The sequence below is a fragment of the Lutjanus erythropterus genome, chromosome 7 (assembly GCF_056507025.1).
Source record: "Lutjanus erythropterus isolate fLutEry1 chromosome 7, fLutEry1.hap2, whole genome shotgun sequence".
NCBI classification, from domain to species: domain Eukaryota; kingdom Metazoa; phylum Chordata; class Actinopteri; order Lutjaniformes; family Lutjanidae; genus Lutjanus; species Lutjanus erythropterus.
In genome coordinates this window covers 27,247,373-27,266,152 of record NC_139323.1, presented here as the reverse complement: position 1 = coordinate 27,266,152, position 18,780 = coordinate 27,247,373, and the positions used below count along the sequence as shown (strand labels likewise).

The following is an 18,780-nucleotide window of genomic DNA, read 5'->3' as shown; positions in this document are numbered from 1 at the left end:
CCAAAGCATAATTATGTTACTATGTTACATTATGTCTAATGGCTCTCACCAGTGATGATGATGGTGGCAGATGTTTTTATATCTTCACAAACACAGCTGTATGTGCCACTGTCCTCAGGCTGGCTTTTCCTGATTAGGAGCTCCAGGGTGGAGCCGCTCTGCTTCATCTGGTATTTCTCTCCGTTGGTCAACACATTGTCTCCTTTCTTCCACTCTACTGAAGTGCTGGGTTTAGAGAGCTCACAGCACAGTGTCACTCCATTACCCTCCTGCACCTGAATATTCTTCAGCTCTTGAAGGAATCTGATGGGCCGCTCTACAGCAGATCACAGGAGGAAGAATATCAAAATGAGATCAAGACATTTAAATGCGGAGGAACCTCTGTTTTGCTGGTCTTTAGTCCCGACCGATAAGTCAGGTAAACACAATCATTTACATCAGGTGCCAGTTCAGGTATTTCTCCAGCAGCAACGGTGGTTTCTTCAGAATAACCACAAAGGAACAGTGATGTTAGGAGCCAAAGCAATAACAGAAACATCACCGATAGGAATTTAAATGGTTATCAAGAAAGAGGTGACAATACAAGACACACTGCCAAAGTTTTAGCAAGTACAATGGTTGTGTCACCAAAATAGAAATAATGCCAGTGAATCTTCTGGAAAAATTCTTTTGGAGAACTCTTTTTTTATATTAGTTTCCAGGACTTTGAGTAACTATTCTACAATTGCTAACATGAGTCATGAGCCACTCAACTCGTTCTGGTGACCCATGATTGAAAAAAACAAGATCCCCCTCTGGCGGAAAAACATGATAAAGTGCCCTCTACAGTTACCCAATATGCAAGAAAACTGAGAGATCCCTCTAGTGGTTAAAAAGTGATAATGTGCCCTCTAGGGTGCCCTCCCAGTGGAGAAAATTTAATAAAAATGCCCTTTTACAATTTTATTTTGCCAGTGTGACCCAGACATCCACCTAAACCTACAATAACTTTGCAGTGTATACTTTAAATTTGTCAGTTTATCAGTTGTATTTACCATCTCTTTATTTTACCTTTTGAGACACTGTGTATTCATAAGATCTTTGAGTACACTCAAAATCACTAAAGCAAAACAAACAAGTTTACTCACCATTCACAATGATTGTAGCTTTTGTCATCTGTTCTCCACATATACATAGATAATCTCCACAGTCATCCAGACTGAGGTCTGAAATCTTCAGCTCCACCTGCAGATCCTTCTTCCTCATCTGGTATTTATCTCCATTTTTCAACAGCTCTCCTCCTCTCCTCCACTCCACTGAGGGGGCAGGTTTGTTGAGCTCACAGCGCAGTACTGCACTGTTGCCTTCCATCACCTCCTGGTTGACTAGTGGCAGCTTAAAACTTGGTGGTAGACCTGTCAATAAAATATACCACTTTTATCCCAAAGGCTTAACAATTTCCTGCTCACACACCAATGGCAGCACGCTACCATGCAAGGTGCCTGACTGACCATTAGGAACAATTTGGGGTTCAGTGTCTTACCCAGGGACACTTTGGCATGTGGACAGGAGAGCTGTGATCAGTGACCAAATTAAAAGTCAAGGGAATAAAAATCAAGAAAAGGAATAAAGGCAAACAGGACCAGCTGGACCATGAATGATCAGTGTGCTCCTGGGGATGTAACTGAGGACTGTTCATGCCTTCTCATTTTGAAAGAGCAACAGGGGAAGCAAGAGGGGAAACTTGAACACTCGAACAAAAAATTGCGTAACTTCATCACTCACTCATTAAATCAGGAACAGACTTTCTCATTTATAGAGCTGGCTCCACTTTGCTGCAATCTAGCCAAAAAAGTATTGGCTAAACTTATTAATGATCACATTAAAATAAATTCTCATAATGAAAACTGAGCAGCTGGAAACTTCAACAATAATAAAATTTAGGGTCCAATAAGGATCAATAAATTACGGAGCTACAGAGGAAACATGAAAACACTTATCTAATCATGCAGAGATCCACTGAACTCACTGGATTCCATAATACACTTCCTTGTCTTCAGTCTGACAAGGAACATAATAAATATTACATGGATGTTATAGTAGCAGTGATGTAAGTAGGAAGGGGGGATGCACACCAGTGTTGGAGAGGTGCCGACCATGAAAAAGTACAGGTGTGTTGGAAGATAGTCACACACTCATAGCCACGATGCAAAAAAAAAAAAAAATAATTTTAATAATAATAATTTTTAATAATTTACCAACTTTTCAACATGTCAGTCTTCTTCAGGGTAAGCCCCTAAAGAAGACCCTGAAAAAGACATACTGAGTTGTTGGTGAATTATAAAAACATTTTTTTTTTGTATCATGGCTACGAGAATGATGTCAGTGACACGGCATGTATTCTCACAAGAAAATCCACCATGCTCATAATCCTTTTATCTGGGTAACCATTCAGTTTTAACTGAACGGTGGAATGGATTAAATGATTATCCATTATAGGCGGTGAGTAAAATTTTCTATCCCCATGTCACACCAAGAGTACTATTTCTGGCACAAATGAAACATGTCACTTACATGAAAAACACTGAGGCTAATACTAATGCTACAGTTTAGTTAGAGAACTGAGAACAGGGATGTATCTGATCGCAAATTATTGCCGAAACACCCCATGATATGACATGATGTGACTCTACATCTCATCTACTGTATCTTTTCACCCAGCTAATGAGAGGTAATGTACAGTACGCACAGAGTACCGTGACATTTAGCCATAAGCATACTGGGTTACAAGATATGAAACAATGATCTCTCCTTTGAGCTTAAGTGAAATGACATAATGGAGCGCACACGGTGATCATACCCACTGGGACTATTTTATTTTTATTGTACTACATTAGAGCTGACCTCTTTGACGTCTGCGCTCAGGTGATTCTGTTGAATACATTGGGAAAATTAAAAAAAAAATAGGAAGATACATGCTTAACAAAATAATGAATCCAACATATATGGGGGTGAACTTTGATTTAAATGTCATACCTTTGACAGTGAGCTCTGCAGTTGATTGGCTGTCTTTAGTCTTGCAGGTGTATTTGCCAGCATCACTCTCGTCTACGTTGTTGATGACCAGTTTGGTGAGACGTCCCTCCTGCTTCATCTCGTATTTCTCTCCAGGCTTCAGTTTCACTCTGCCTTTCCTCCACTCCACTGGAGCTCCAGGTTTGGAGAGCTCACAGCAGAAAACTCCACTGTCTCCTTCCTTCACCACCAGGCGCTGGACCTCTCGTTTGAAGGTCACAGGCAGTGCTGTCGTGGATATATTAGAAAATAAGTGATTGCAACCTGCCATGTCCACTTACTCAAATGAGCTTGCCTCCTCGCTTCTAGATTTCCTCTCCTTAAAACCATAACAAAATGTCATACTTTGGTATCACGGTGTGGGATTTTGGATTTTGCACTATACAAAATGTACATACATGTGTTGGTTATGAATCATTCAGTCACCAATGCATTCAGTCACCAATGCATGACCAGCGTGTAGGATTTAGTGGCATCTTGCAGCAAGATTGCATATTTCAAACGCCTTGTTCACTCTCGACTTCCAAGCATGTAGGAGAACCTACAGTGGCCATGAAAATCATGCAAAACACAAAAGGATGTATCTAGAATCTAAAAAAAAGTGTCCTATGGCCATTAAATACTCCCTGCAGTGGCCACCAAGTTTTATTTACTGTATGCCTTCGCCAACACAACATTATGGTTCCACAAATATTCTTTTAGCTTAACATTCTACAAAAACAGTGTACAATGCCTCCTGCCAGCAAGCTACCAAGATGTCAGTGCTACTGAAGTATGAGTTTACTAAGCCTACTCAACTGACATGCTGCTTACAAAAGAACAGAATCACAAAAGATGGACTATGAAAAATGAGACGGCAACGAAAATTGATGAGTAAATGGAAGCAGGATGTACTGCAAAGCTAATCTGGACAACAGGTATGAAATTCCACAGGAAAACGTGTTCTCATTGGTCTTTGGTAGAGTTCAAACTTACGTTTCACTTTGACTTCAGCTGTGGTTTTCTCATCTCCTGTGATGCAGCTGTACTTCCCAGCATCCTCCGGCTGGACATTGAGAATGGTCATCTGAGCCATCCTTCCTTCTAGCGTCATGTGATACTTCCCTCGAAACAACTCCTCAGACAGCACCTGAGCGTCTCTCCACCACTGCACCGGGACTCCCTTCTTTGACAGCTCACAGCGCAAAGTCACACTGTTCCCTTCTTCAGCCTCCTGGCTCTTCAGGCTCACTTTGAATGTGGCAGGAACAGCTGTTGAACCAAACACAGATATCGTTGATACATGCTAAGCAGAAACCAGGCAAGATCAATAACAAAGTGCTTTACAGATAGCTCAATATGCCTCTAAAAATGGGTCAATGAATAACATACAAAGAAAAAAGAGAGCATGCTTCACCACCCACACTGAACATACCGATCACTTTCACAGTGGCCTTTGTCCTCTGCTCTCTACACACACAGGTGTAGACCCCACTGTCCTCTGGGTCAGCATCTCTGATGATCATCTCCAGGACTGAGTCCCTCTGCCTAATCTGGTACTTCTCTCCGTTCTCCAGCAGATCTCCACCAAGCCTCCACTCCACTGGGACACCAGGCTTAGAGATCTCACAATACAGCGTGATGTTGTGTCCTTCCTCCACCTGGACGTTCTTCAGCTTTTGCTTGAAAGTGATGGGAAGAGCTGACAGGCAAAGATAATTTTGGGTCATGAGGAAGAAATGAAAAACAGGAAAGACAGGTATTCAGTTGTTAAAAAGTTTATTTTTTAAATCTAAACCTACATATTTATTTCTTTTTTTGTCTTATTTTGGCAAAAGAAACTTCCATGTGAAGTTGGTGAAGCTTGTGTGCATATTGTTATTATGTTTAATGTCACATACTTTCTGTGAGTAATCACTGGTTCCCAATCTGTGGGTTCAGACCCCAATAGGGGTCACCTATGCTTCACAGAGGGTTGCAAAGGGGTCTAAGAAAATGTTTTAAAAAACACACAGTAAATTATGTATCTCAGTTTTTCATTCATTCCTGTAAAGAAAAATGAATGAAATTATTTTTGAAATTTAGATTACTGTTTAAGATAAATACTTTTTAAAAAAATCTGTCAGGATAGGGGTGAAGGGTGAAGAGCTGAACATGCACTAAATTCACAGAGCGTTCACTCTCTGCTCAACAGTTAAAGCAACCTAAGAGCTATCAAAAGAATGACCAAGCAACAGGGAGAATAAAACACTGATTTTTTCAAAAAAGCCTATTAAGTTCCTATGATTGTAACAAAAAACATTAAATGCATAATACAGATGGAGAATTGTATAAAAAGTTTCAGAAAACGTATCTCTGATGCAATATTCACAGGAAATAATCTGCTCAAAATTGAGTCAAATCACTCGTTTTACACAAATTTCCTGCCATTATTGTGTTCACTATTTGAGCTTCTTGTATAGTTTATCAACGAGATTGTCAGATTTCTCAAGGATAGAAGAAGGGACCCAAAAGCTTGGGAACCACTGACCTACTCGTTATTGTAGAGAAAACATTACTTCCTTGACTTCTGTTCTGAGTCTGTCTTTTAGTTATATGACAAGGTACAAAGTAAATAGAAACAAATAGTAGAAAATAATGGAACTCTGTCAATAACAAACACCTACCACTAACAGTCAGAGTTGCAGTGGTCTCTATGTTTCCACAGATGCATGTGTAGATATCGCTGTCCTCAGGTGTAACATCAAAGATCCTCAGTTCAATCAGCATGTCTCTCTGCCGCATGTGATATTTCTCTCCGTTCCTGATGATTTCATTCCCCCTCTTCCTCCACTCCACACTGTGACCAGGTTTCGACAGCTCACAGCGGAAAGCTGCGATGCTGCCCTCCTCAATCAGCACATTCCTCAGCTTCTGCTTGAAGGTGACTGGGAGAGCTGAGGGTGACCATTGATTGACATAAATAACTACTGATGAATTACTGATAATTATTAACTTTACTCTAACCTCATTAAATTTCATTTTAAACCTAAACCCATCAGGCTATTGGTAAATCATGTCCTACCAGTAATTTTGACAGTGGCAGATGTCATCTGATCAGCACACACACAGCTGTAGACCCCACTGTCCTCAGGCACAGGCTTCCATATCAGGAGCTCCAGGGTGGTCTCCCTTCTCCTTATCTGGTGCTTCACTCCATTCTTCAGCAGCTCGTGTCCCTTCCTCCATTCTACTGGAATCACAGGTTTAGACAGCTCACAGCGCAACAGAACGTTGCTTCCCTCCTCTGCTTGCATGTTCTTTAACTGCTGTACGAACGTTATGGGGATAGCTGGAAAACAAGAGGCGACATTTTTAATAAATATAGGTAGGAGCAAGGTGAAAGTCTTGATGCTGCACACGGGTCTGGTGAAAAGATTTCATATATGGGCACAAATACATAAATAATATGCCAGCCAGACAGCTACTTGTCATAGAGATATGAGTAACATGACAACACAGCACTAAATAAAACATCTTAACCCTCCATAACAGAATCCATTACCTCTTTGTCTAATGGAGCTGGAGTGTTTGCACCTGTATCACGGACCAAACCGTGTTGGAGGTACCAGGATACAAACAACAGAATGGATTACACTCTTAATATCTAATTCGAGCCAAGTTTAGGATGTCTAAACCATGGAAAAGTTCAAGCTGCTAAAAACTTGGTTTGCATGAATGTGATATTTTCAGAAACTAAGAGGTGGTAAATATCCATATGAGCTGGGTCCTTCCTTCTGGAATGACCAAACATAGGAACTACCTTGTTTGTTTACCAAGCCCACACACAGAGCTGGAAAACCTTAAATATTACAAAGTTTTGATGGTGTGTGGATGGTGAGAGAGGAACATGCTGTGAAAACACTCAGTTCAACAAACAAAATAGTTTTATGATACAGACAAATCTGCAACAAGAATTGAGCATCCAAAATATAGTGACAATCCTGTGTTTCATGCCTGAAGGTAAACAGTGCTGGTTATAGTTTAAACATTCTGGTGAACTCTCTGTGAATCTGTCGCAACTCCACTGTGATTTCTCAGCCCAGTGTTTACACCATAGACTTAAGAGTTAATGTGCATATATTAATATTACTGCAGAGCAACCAGTAACAGAAAATGCCTAAGTGACTTTCAAATACACTCCAGTGAAAGTGTGGTTTGTTGAAACTGTACACCCCAAATACTTGGTATGATTACAAAAGAGAAAACGACTTGCAAGTATTACATTTTTGGTATGTTAAAATGCACATACAGGTTAGGAAAAGTTAATGACATACCATGTACTTTGAGGCTTGCTGTAGTGCGGTGATCTCTGCACTGACATGTATACTCTCCTGAGTCGTCAGGCCTCAGGTATTTGATGGTTAGGGAGTTGATTGTCTTCCTCTGTTTCATCAAGTACCTGTCTCCAGCTCTGATTGTCTCAAAACCTCTCTTCCAGTGGAACTGGACCCCAGGCAGAGAGTACTCACAGGTCAAGGTCACCGTCTCCCCCTCTTTGGCCTCCACAGTCTTTAGAGGCTGGATAAACTCTGCTGGGATGGCTAAGAAAAACAATAACAAAGAGGAAAAAACAGGATACTCATTTTTCAACTATAAGCATCAAAGCAAATTTACCTGCATAATTTTATATCACCAGCCCCCCTCTGGCATTTAATAACGGGCAATAGTGAGTCATAACAGTCCTGTAAAAACGGTCCAGTAAAACGTCATTCATACCTTTGACAGTTACAACGGCCCTGGTTGTAACAGAACCAGCACTGCACTCGTACACTCCGGCATCGTTGTTGCAGACCTCTCGAATTGTCAGCCGTGCCTCACAGCCAGAGCGACTGGCAAAATATCTCGAGGAGTTCCACATCAGGCAGCCATCTTTGTACCACAGGATGTGACATGGCTTGGAGGTCACACAAGACAAAATCAAACCACCTCCTTCAATAGCTTCACAGTCTTCCAGCGCTTTAATGATGGTGGGACGCCTCTCTGGTAACATAGAGAGAAGAAGGCAAATCAAAACCAAATGAAATGTGATTAAAAATACACAATAAAACTCTGTGGCAGATTGAGGCCTCACCCCTAACCAACAGTGAGGCATATGATCTTTTGTCCCCCGCTGAAAACGAGATGGTGCCAGTGTCTCTGCGGGCGAGCTGCCTAAAAGTGAGAGTGTGGTAGCCTCCAGGCACCATCTGGATCTCATTGAGCTCATTGGTGTACAGCAGCGTCTCGTCCAGATACCACTTGACCCCAGCGTAGTCACTGGGACAAATTCGACACCTGAATGTGACAGTGTCGCCCTCGAGACACTCAACATCTTCTAATTCATCCAGGATCAACACCCTCTGATCTGAAGTAAACATGAAAAAGATAGGAAAGTCAGAAAGTGTATAATTGTCACATACAGTAGGTATAAGAAGCATTAATCAAAATCTGTGGAATTTTACTAAGCATTAGACACAGTAATGATAAAACCAGCCTGTGCTTTTGATTTACCATTTACAACCACAGTATAGATATACTTTTTTACAACCATTCTTATTTTCAGGTAATTAAAGACTATTGAAAACATACTTCACTATTATATTCAATTTCTGCAATATTCTGCTAATAAACACCTGTAAATCTTACACACTGGTCCTGTAGATCAATTTATCGTTCAGTTATTGACCCCAAGTTTGTCCTACAACTGAACTCATAATTAATCAATTAATATAAAGAACTACCATCTGGTCTTGGTGAACATAAAAATATTAAACACCCCTGAACCACAGTGATGCAAATGCCACTGTCCCCTTCACTATGGTCTCACCCTGGACAGTCAGCTGTGCCCGGCTCTGCATGGTGCCAACATCACAGATGTAAATATCTGTGTCTGATTTCTCCAGGCCAGTGACGGTCAGGGACAGCACCACACCCTTCTGCCTGATGATATACTTCCTACCAGACCTCAGCTCCACCATGCCCTTCAACCAGGTCACCCGCTTGGCTGGCCTCCTGGTCTCACACTCCAGGGTCACTTTACCCTTTTCCTCTGCCCGTGTGTCTCTTAACTCCCTCGCAAACGTGTGCTGGAGTTCTGAAAGGAACAATGAAGTCTAGAAAATTAAACCATGCTTTCCATTTTGTATTGCAGGTAAGAGCAACATCAACCTGCACAAAGCCACAGTAAAAGAAAACACAACTAGATTGTGCTGTAAATATCATTATCTAAAGTTTTTTAAAAATTCACCTACCTCTGACCTCCAGCTTGGCACGGGAGGCAACACCTTCGGCCTCACAGCAGTAATCTCCAGAGTCTCTGATGGTGGCATTCTTTATCACCAATTTGGCCAGGTACTTCTCCACGCTCATCTCATACTTAGGGCCAGGCCTGATCAAATGGCCATTTTTCAGCCAATGGATGGTGCCGTCTGTTTTGGTGATCTCACAGCTCAACTCTGCATCCTCACCTGGCACTGCTTTGACATTCAGTAGGTCCCTAAATATGTGCACTGGCTTTTCTACAGAAGAGAGAATGCATTCATTCAGGCTTAAATGCATCTACCAAATGGCATATTTCAAAATAAATAATGCACAGGTGTCCTCACATACACAAGCACAGATCAAACGATGTTCATAATTTTATTTAAGACAGCCAGGTGTTTACCTTTAACAAAGAGCATGGTCCTACAGCTTAGGTCTTTAATTGTGAAGACTACATCCCCAGCGTCAGCCAACAAAGCATCTCTAATGGTCATCTTATACTTGCGGCCATTGTTGATAACCTGGATGCGGCTATTGTTGACGATCACCTGCCCATTGATGGTCCAGGAGGGCTCATCATCGAGATCATGAGAGACCTGACAATCGAATGTGCAGCATTCCCCTTCCAGGACAGATGTTGTCTTTAAACGCTGAACAATTGTGATGTGTAAGTCTGTAGATAAATGCAATAATAAAGCTTATTACAGTGAATATATTTTCGCTTTAGTGCCAGTTTTATCTGTTATTCTATCAATCATTTGGTGGCACTGTCATCAAAAGGCAGAAAGTCTCATGTGAGCAAAGCACTTCATTTTCAAAGTCTAGACCTCTTCCCAAATAACCAACAACTCACCATGTACAATTACTTTAGCTTTGGTCTGGCTAGTGCCCAGGTCACAGGTGTACTGTCCAGCATCATCCTTAGCCAGAGAATGGATGATCAGAGCCATGGACTTTCCATACTGGAGAATTTCATGTTTGTCATCAGGGGTCAGGACCATGCCATCCTTTTTCCAAACAGGAGTCACTGTCTCTTTGGATATTTCACACTGCAGGCAGACTTCTCCTTGCTCTTCTCCTACTGCATCCTCCAGAGACCTCAGGAACACTGCTGGGCGCTCTGGAGCCGAGAACATCATTCATAGTGTATATGTTTCTCAGAAATTAAAAACAGACATTTAAATGGATAGTTCAGATTATTTGAAATGGGGTTGTGTGAAGTATTTATCCATACATTTACAACATTTTGAATTTTTCACCGCTTTACCTTGCTTTCAGAAACCCTTTTCCAAGGGGAAACTGCTATTATATAAGCCTAATCTGCAAAACCACCAAATTCTTTTGGCAAAAACTTTAATTTTACCGTGCAGAACATGGGAGTTGCTGGTCTACCTCAAACAGCTACAGCAGTTTGTTTGTGTTATTGTGTGAGGTCGGGGTTTAAAAGCTAAGTCTGGATTCATAAAACAATCTTCCAATGGAGTCTGGTTGCATTGGAGAGTAATACTTAAAGGAGTAAGTATGTAAAGCAGTTAAATATACTAAAATAGCATACATTTAAACTGATACTGATTTCTTAAAGTGAGCAGTTTTTTAGGCAGCCAAAATGCATTTTGCCGGGAATACACTATGAAAAAGTAACTTTATACAACCTCAATAAAAAAAACTGAACTATCCCTTTAAATACAGTGCCAGAAAAACTCTTAATCATACACTTCAGTTAGCCCCTCAGCTGACCTTTGACCTTTAAGATGGTTGTCTCAGAGAGAAGGCCTGCTTTGAAGGTGAGCCTGTTCTCCTGCGGCCGCGGCTTCATGATTGTCAGGCTGTGCATCGTGCCCATGTGCTGGATCTTGTTCACGGTGTTGGAATAGAGGCGAACGTTGTTGAGGAGCCACTCCACATTGGCAACCACATAGTTGAGCTCACATGTGAATCTGGCAATGCCATCCTCCTCGATTTCCACTGGCTCAAGATGTTTAACCAACTTCAGAGTTTTCACTACAATAAAGGAGGGAAATAAATTATGCAAAACCATCAACTGAGCTAACATAAAGAGGAAGTGTAATAAAGACCTGAAAATCAAAAATATCCAAAACAGAAAGTTACATACCTTCCACTTTAACATGTGCTGTGCTCTGTGAACCCCCGGCCATGCAGCGGTACTGTCCTCCATCCATCCCTGTCACCCCATGAATGGTCAGCTCTGCCCGTTTCCCTTCCCGCTTCATGCTGTACTTGTTTGCGCTCTTCAGAGCCGTGCGGCCTTTAAACCACCGTACCATCCTGGGTGATGGGGCAAACTCACAGCTCAGAGTCACAGAGCTGTTCTCCTTCACCTCTACATCTTCCAAATGGTGGACAACCTGAAGGGGTCGCTCTACAGTAGGAGAGATATAAAGAAGCTCAAATAAACATAATTTATTCACTTTACCCACTTTAGCCAGTCCATTGCAAGGCAAAGACAGAGAGCAGACACTGTATATTACTGTATAAAACAAATTATACTGACTATTTATTTCAGTTATGTCCCGACTATTAATGCCATACATATACATTCTCCTTGCTGTGGCAATGCAGCAATAGAAATATGTAATTTATAGCACTGTGGGTAAATAAAAACATGCACTGACATGTAAACACTACAAATAAGCACCCAATGTCTACTAACATCTCCAGGGTGGAGATACGGCAAGATACAGCAGAGCTACAAAAGGTGAAGTAGCTTTGTCAAACCAGACCACAATTTAAAATTTCTTTTAAATCATGGATACTCAAGTTGTATTACTGGGTCACTTTTGTAAAATGACAGGAAGCCATGTGTCAATTAATAAACAAGAATTACTAATAACATTATAAATCAGATTAAATTAATAAACATTTCAGGTCCATAAATCTTCTTTCTTTGAAATTCTTTATTTTCAAATGAATTGAGTTATTATCTTACCTTATTAATCAAATTATTGTCAGTTCAAGAATTGAGAGATAAATCAGATATTTTATTGCATAACTGCATCTGCATCTTCCTGCATTTGTAAATGCTTTAGTTACATTTTAACAATAGTTTATTCAACATTAAACATAGCTTCCATCATGCAAACATTGAAATGTTGGAATGATTCATAAAAAAAAACATAAACATAAATGGCTCTTTCAAGTGACATAATATATAATATATACATACTATAAAATAATATAATGTATACATATGTAAGATGTTTTAGTACGAGATAAACATTTAAGGGATCAAAATTCTCCTAATTCCTGCATAATCTTTGCTCTGCTTCTGTGAAGGTAACGGCTGTCTTCACCTGTGCAGCTCACCGTCTAATCCGACTGCACATTGCACAACTTGAAAGGCCACAAAGATCAGCCTTCTCTGATCAGCCTCATTTATCCCATCATACATCATTGACCTAACTGTCCCTCCCTCCTGGGATTGGGGGCCATATTTGGCCAAAATTGAGTATCATTTTAGATTAATATTTTAATATTATGACCACTTCAAATAGCTTCATCTTCTTTCTTTCATCTCTGAAGAGACTTAGGCAACTCACCCTTGACAGTTAGCTGAGCGGTGGAACGACTCTTGCCAGCAACAAAGAGCACAGGGCCAGACATGGAGCTTTCCGTGGAGGTGAGACAGAGGCTGTGGAGGGTGCCTTCCCTGTCAATGTTCACTGCCGCACTGGGCTCCAGCACTTCGCCATTCAGGGTCCACCGGGGCGGCCTTCCTGATTTCAGGCTGGTCTCCACCTGGAACAGCGCTGACTCAGGCTCCATCACCTCCAGTGAGCTCATCCCCCGCACTATGCTGATAGCCTGCTCTGCATGTACAGCCATAAAACACATTACCACTACCGACGCAACTCCAGACTTTATAAAGTTTGCAATTTGGAAATACATGTGCATGTAGGCATTACTTATGATATTGCAAAACTGCAGCCATAAACTTAACATTGAGACTACGACATAGAGAGATTACTGTGACGGCAGGCATCTCACCCTCCACCAGAAGCTGACAAGAGGTTTTGTCATCTCCTGCATCGCAGGTGTAGGTGTCTTCATCTGAAGAGCAGACGTCATCTATGGTCAGCTGCCTGTAGATATCTTGGCTGATTAGTTGGTACTTCTTACTGGGCAGGAGCTCCTTCCTGTTCTTGTACCACCTGACCTGAGCATTAGGCCGCGACACTTGGCACTCCAGCAGACCACGGTGGCGATACATGGCTATCTTGACCCTCAGAGGACGTACTATTTGGACCGGGAGCTCTGAAGAAGGGAGGAGCAGGCTGCGTCAGAAATAATTTCCTCCATAAATCCGTGTTAAATCATGACATAAATAGTCTGCTGTCTCACCTTTGACTGTGAGAGTTGCATATGATGACACACGCTCTGCAGTGAATCTGATTTCTCCAGCATGCTCTGGCCGGACAGACTTGAAGATCAGGGTGTGAGTTTTACCTTCAATAAAATCAAAGTGGAAGGAATTGTATTTAACCAGGATTTATATTCTCTTATTTATATATATTTATGCCAAGAAAGTGCCCTGTACATCCACTATGACCACTAAAACACAGCTTTGTGAAGCAAGAAGTGGGAGTATTTACACTGTTTAGGCTTTTGTTTCCTTAAAACCCATGTGATTTGTCTCTTACCCTGGTGTCTGATCTTCATGTTGTCCCCAGGTCTAATTCGGCTGTCATCTCTGTACCATCGACCATCCACATCCACCTGGTTGACCTCACACACAAAGGTCACAGTTTGACGCTCCACTGTGTCAACATCCTCCAACTCTGTCATTATGTGGATGTCCCTAGCTGGCGGAAGAGAGCCAAACCATGACTGGACACTCAGTTAAAGCATCCAAACAGAACTTCATCAATCTGTTTTTAAGATTGCTCTACAATAGTATCATAATGACTTTTTGACATATTTCATTCATCCTCTTGGGGATGAATCATCCAGTTTTCACCCTCTGGGGGCCATGAATGTACAAAATTTAGGAACAGTCAGATGAGCCCTAGAGAAGAGTCACTAACATGGCTAAAAAAATATTTCTCTTTCTGTTGTATGAACTGTGTGACACAATATGGGTTTCTCTCTTATCTAGCTTACATATATTGTGTTATTACTGATTAAGAAAACAATAATGTAGATATTTTCACCAAGTGAATAACGTAAGACCACACGTTTTCATTATATTATACCATCATTTAAAAATTCTAGGCCTTAGTCAGCTCTTGACTTTGACTTGACATGTCCACTGTCTTGGTCACATGGACACAGAAGTGAGGAAGTACACAGTGTATTGTACTTTCTTACCTCTGACACTGAGTCTGCCTGAGGTCTGAATGCCGTTGGCCTGAAAAGAGAACAGGCCCGCATCTACCAAAGACACCCTCTTCAGTATGAGGGAGTGTTTCTTCCCATGCATGCTGATGCGACAGTTGGGCTTCGACTTAAGCTGCAGTCCATCTCTGGTCCACACGCCCTCGATATAGGCCAGGTTGAGGGTCACCTCAAAAGAGCAGCTCTCACACTCAGACACCTCCACATCCCCCAAGCCCTTCACCACCTGCAGACGGTTCTCTGGCACACGAACACACACGTAGAGCATATGAGATTCATAAGCTGATTGCAAAAACTACACTGAAATTTAACTTTGTGTGACAGGAGAACTTACTTGCAGCAGCTACTATTCCTCCAGGTATATTGTCGCCCATGCCTCCTGCTCTTCTCTCAGTATGACTGGGGAATCTTGCTTGCTTTTTACCACAGTTATCACAGAAGGGCTACAACTAAAATATGATGAAAAATATATATTGGGTAATGGTCTGGCCAAGAACATAATTAATCTGTTTTAGCTTCAACCAACTCATTCACACCTCATTTGCATGTTCTGCCATTCATATTCCTATCTTTCTAATAGTAAATTCCACATGACGATTGTTGTTCTCAGTTTTCCTATGGAGTGCCTCTAGGGTCAGTCCTTGGCCCTTATTATTCTCAATTTATATGTTACAACAACATCAATTCATAGTCTTTCAGTTTCCATTTTAATGCAGATACCGCCCAGATTTATTCCTCACTTGATTCCAACAATACAACACAACTGGTTAAAATACAATCCTGTCTTACAGAAGATACAAACTGGCTATCTCAAAACTTTCCTCAGTCAAAATCAGATGAATCATAAACCATTATCATCATCATCATGTCTCACTTAGGTTCTCTATCCTGCTGTATCAAATGTCAGTATAGAAATCTGTGTTATGTTGATAATGATTTAACATTGACCAACAAGCGAAGTCAGTCGTGATAGATCTTTTTACAGCTAAGAATCTGGAAACTGTCACCCACACCTTTATTGCATCCTAACTCGCTGTATTGAGTGGTAGAGCTGGGTTGTTCACTAATTGGAATATCAGCGGTTTGAGCCCCAGCTCCCTCGTGTCTGAACTCCTCAACTGAACCCCTGATTTCCCCCGAAGGCACAGCAATGAGTGTCTGAGTGTGAGTGAATGATTAGTCTCTGAGAAGTAGAGGTACATTGCATAGCAGCCTCTGCCAGTAGTGTGTGAATGTGTGTAAATGGGTGAATGTGACATGTGCTGTAAAATGCTTTGAGTAGTTGGAAGACTAGAAAAGCGCTATATGAATGCAGACCATCCATTTATTCCTGTCTTACTCAACAAAACGTCTTTAAACTTCAACTAGTTCAAAATGCTGCAGTAAGACGACTTACAAAATCAAATAGAAGAGTCCACATGACGGCTATTTTAGCATCTCTACACTGGTTACCTGTGTGTTTTAGATTTTATAATTATTAAATGATATCATTGACTTACTAATCCCTTATGATCCTGAATGCGCCCTGAGATCCTCCGGCAGACGTCTGCTAGTAATTCCTTGGTTAAACCTGACAACTAGAAGGGGCTGACTTTTTAGAGTCAGAGACAACTCTGGAACAAGCTGCCAGAAGAGATCAGCCAGGCTAGCTCTGTTTCTTCTTTTGTATCTCTCTCAAAAACATACGTCTTCACAGTCATTTTTACTGTATCAATTCTACTTCATTTAGTATGTAATTTCAGTTGTTTTATGTCCTTGTAAAACACTTTGTAACCTGATTTTGAGAAGTGCTTTATAAATAAAGTTATTATTATCATTATTATTTTTCAGGTACATTGATGCTGCTTTGTAGATAACCTGTTGCATGCATGTATGGCCTCTGTTTGTTTTAGACAAAACTATATCTCACATGCCAAACAAATTCCTCTCAGGCTAATGATATAAACCATCACTTCCAAAATGGCAACATTGTCAAAATGAATACACATGGCATCACGCTCATATGGTTGATCCCTGTGAAGGCATGCCAGTCCTCCTCAGTAATGAAGAGCAGAGTAATCTCTGTCACCTCACTCGGCTGAGCTCAGCACCACCAATATAGACTCAGCTGCGATGAGGCTGCGTGCATCGAACTGAGAAGCTTTAAAAAACAAATGAGAGGCCAAATGAGAATTGCCAATTACTGAACTGATTGAAAGGCTATTTAAGATCATGGCACACTTTTTGGAGGCTGGCTCCTCCCTCCATCACAAAGGAAATTAAGTACTGCAAGAGGAGGGTCCTACCTACCACAATTCATAATGCGTCACTCAACTGCACTGAATGCACCAACTATCACTATATTAATGCTAGATGCCTGATACTGTAAATACTGTAGTCCGATGCGATCCCTTGAAGATGGCATGTGAAATTAATGGATACCATGGAAACAATAATTTAAAAAAATCCTTTGAAATTAATTGAGCAAACTCAAAACAGCTCAGAAATGCAGTATACACCCATACTCTGACATTACAAGAAACTTATAAACATATCTTAAGACAACAGTGAAGCGAATGAATAAACTAATTTTCTATTAACTTTCTATCAACAAGCAATCTATCAATTCCATCAAAGTACGCAGAATAACACAAAAACACACAAGCTCACACTCAGCGTGCACCCACCTTCAACTTTGGTATTTTCTAGAAAGAACAAATCCTTGCATGCCCTCTTGTTGCACGAACGGCTAAAAAACAAAAAAACTTTCACCAGGAAACAGCTGGATAAAACATCCACCATGGCAACAGATCTATCCGAGTCTTGTCTTGTTTATCACAAAGCCCTTCAGATTAACAACAAACATTTAGCCAAAGGAAAGCATGCCCAGGTTCACAAGCTGCGTCCCAGTCCCCCAAAGCAGACAGCCTATAGTGCTTTCTCTTTTTTTTCCTGCTTTGATGGAGCGTAGTGCTGAACAGCTGACATATCTCTCCCCACATACTAACCTCCAAAATAGCCTTCTGTCAGTATGAGAGCAAAGATAGCTTTGGCTTTAATGGTGTGAGTTAACTCATGTCGTGCATCAGTAGAAGTATCAAAAACAATCACAATGTATACAACAGGGTTAGTGTGTTTGATGGTTTTCTAGTGTGCATGAATGAGTGAGAGACAAGCTTAGTGCAAATTACTTTAAAGCATCTCAGTAAGTGAAAGTAACCGTCATGTAGGAGGAGGATTTAGGTGAGTGGCCTACACAATTTGTACTGTCTGCAATATGAATAGATAAGATTCACAGAAGTCTAAGGTCTCCTCCACCAAAATGACTGGTCCATAACAGAAATACATCATGCCGTCACCTATTATAAGGCTGATGTAGTTCAATCACATGCTTTTTACAATACTGACCCATATCTGTCAGTGTGCTAAACCCCAGGTTAGAGACATCAAAGTCTATGGATCTCTGCAGGGAGTTCCCCCACTGCACATTTCCTCTCTTAAATAACACCACATCAGCGTTCCCATGTGAGGTTACTCACTGACAACAGAGTAAGTGAAGGTCGTTTGCTACCCATAGTGGCACGGGGCTTAACAATAGGGATTGCCCTGTTGCCCAGGGCAAATATAATGCCACGCTGGGCTAGTAAATCTGGCAACTCACTTGCCTGATGAGCTGAAAGAAGTAGGTAGCTAAGGAGAGAGCCATCTCGTTTCCTTCTCATCTCTGTTGAGAGTTCTAAGTGTATGGTACCAATTAGGCATTTGCAATGGCTGTGGATAAAGTTAATAAACTGAAAAGCAAGTGAGCATTTCAATCATCCTGGAAACAGGACGTGGCGTTAAGAGGATGTGGGTGAAATTCCAACTGTGCTTCACAGCTTGACATAAGTTTGAGAGGCACATACAACATGGTCACTTCATCCTTGCCTTGACAAGGTCTCGCTTTTGTGGCAGCTAAGAGAGCTGCCGGTGACCCTTTCTCCACAGCACTGTCAGTGCTTGTACAAAACATGAGGCCAGTCAGGTAATCGCAAAACTGATTACGGTGAATCATATTTCAAAAAATGCATTTCAGTTGCTTCTCCAACAGAAGAACTGGATTGCTATGCAGTACTATGATGGTTGATGTCAAAG

The 18,780-nt window shown here is 41.2% G+C and overlaps 1 protein-coding gene across 1 annotated transcript in view; it reads right to left on the bottom strand.

Annotated features, from left to right (window-relative positions):
• obscna (obscurin, cytoskeletal calmodulin and titin-interacting RhoGEF a) overlaps positions 1 to 17,562 on the bottom strand; it is a 49,976-nt gene extending 32,414 nt beyond the window's left edge. Inside the window, exons 1-23 of the mRNA XM_084723414.1 lie at positions 17,334 to 17,562; positions 15,002 to 15,116; positions 14,641 to 14,907; positions 13,974 to 14,135; positions 13,675 to 13,779; positions 13,321 to 13,587; positions 12,873 to 13,142; positions 11,429 to 11,695; positions 11,053 to 11,316; positions 10,169 to 10,435; positions 9,719 to 9,988; positions 9,306 to 9,572; positions 8,882 to 9,148; positions 8,147 to 8,419; positions 7,792 to 8,055; positions 7,350 to 7,616; positions 6,098 to 6,364; positions 5,700 to 5,969; positions 4,469 to 4,735; positions 4,030 to 4,305; positions 3,016 to 3,282; positions 1,128 to 1,394; positions 50 to 316 (exon numbers count right to left, since the gene is read on the bottom strand). Coding sequence (XP_084579540.1) covers positions 50 to 316; positions 1,128 to 1,394; positions 3,016 to 3,282; positions 4,030 to 4,305; positions 4,469 to 4,735; positions 5,700 to 5,969; positions 6,098 to 6,364; positions 7,350 to 7,616; positions 7,792 to 8,055; positions 8,147 to 8,419; positions 8,882 to 9,148; positions 9,306 to 9,572; positions 9,719 to 9,988; positions 10,169 to 10,435; positions 11,053 to 11,316; positions 11,429 to 11,695; positions 12,873 to 13,142; positions 13,321 to 13,587; positions 13,675 to 13,779; positions 13,974 to 14,135; positions 14,641 to 14,907; positions 15,002 to 15,041 — 5,398 coding nt within the window. The 5' untranslated portion in view covers positions 15,042 to 15,116; positions 17,334 to 17,562. The remainder of the gene's footprint in view (positions 1 to 49; positions 317 to 1,127; positions 1,395 to 3,015; positions 3,283 to 4,029; positions 4,306 to 4,468; positions 4,736 to 5,699; positions 5,970 to 6,097; positions 6,365 to 7,349; positions 7,617 to 7,791; positions 8,056 to 8,146; positions 8,420 to 8,881; positions 9,149 to 9,305; positions 9,573 to 9,718; positions 9,989 to 10,168; positions 10,436 to 11,052; positions 11,317 to 11,428; positions 11,696 to 12,872; positions 13,143 to 13,320; positions 13,588 to 13,674; positions 13,780 to 13,973; positions 14,136 to 14,640; positions 14,908 to 15,001; positions 15,117 to 17,333) is intronic.
• Between the last annotated feature and the right edge of the window lie 1,218 nt (positions 17,563 to 18,780).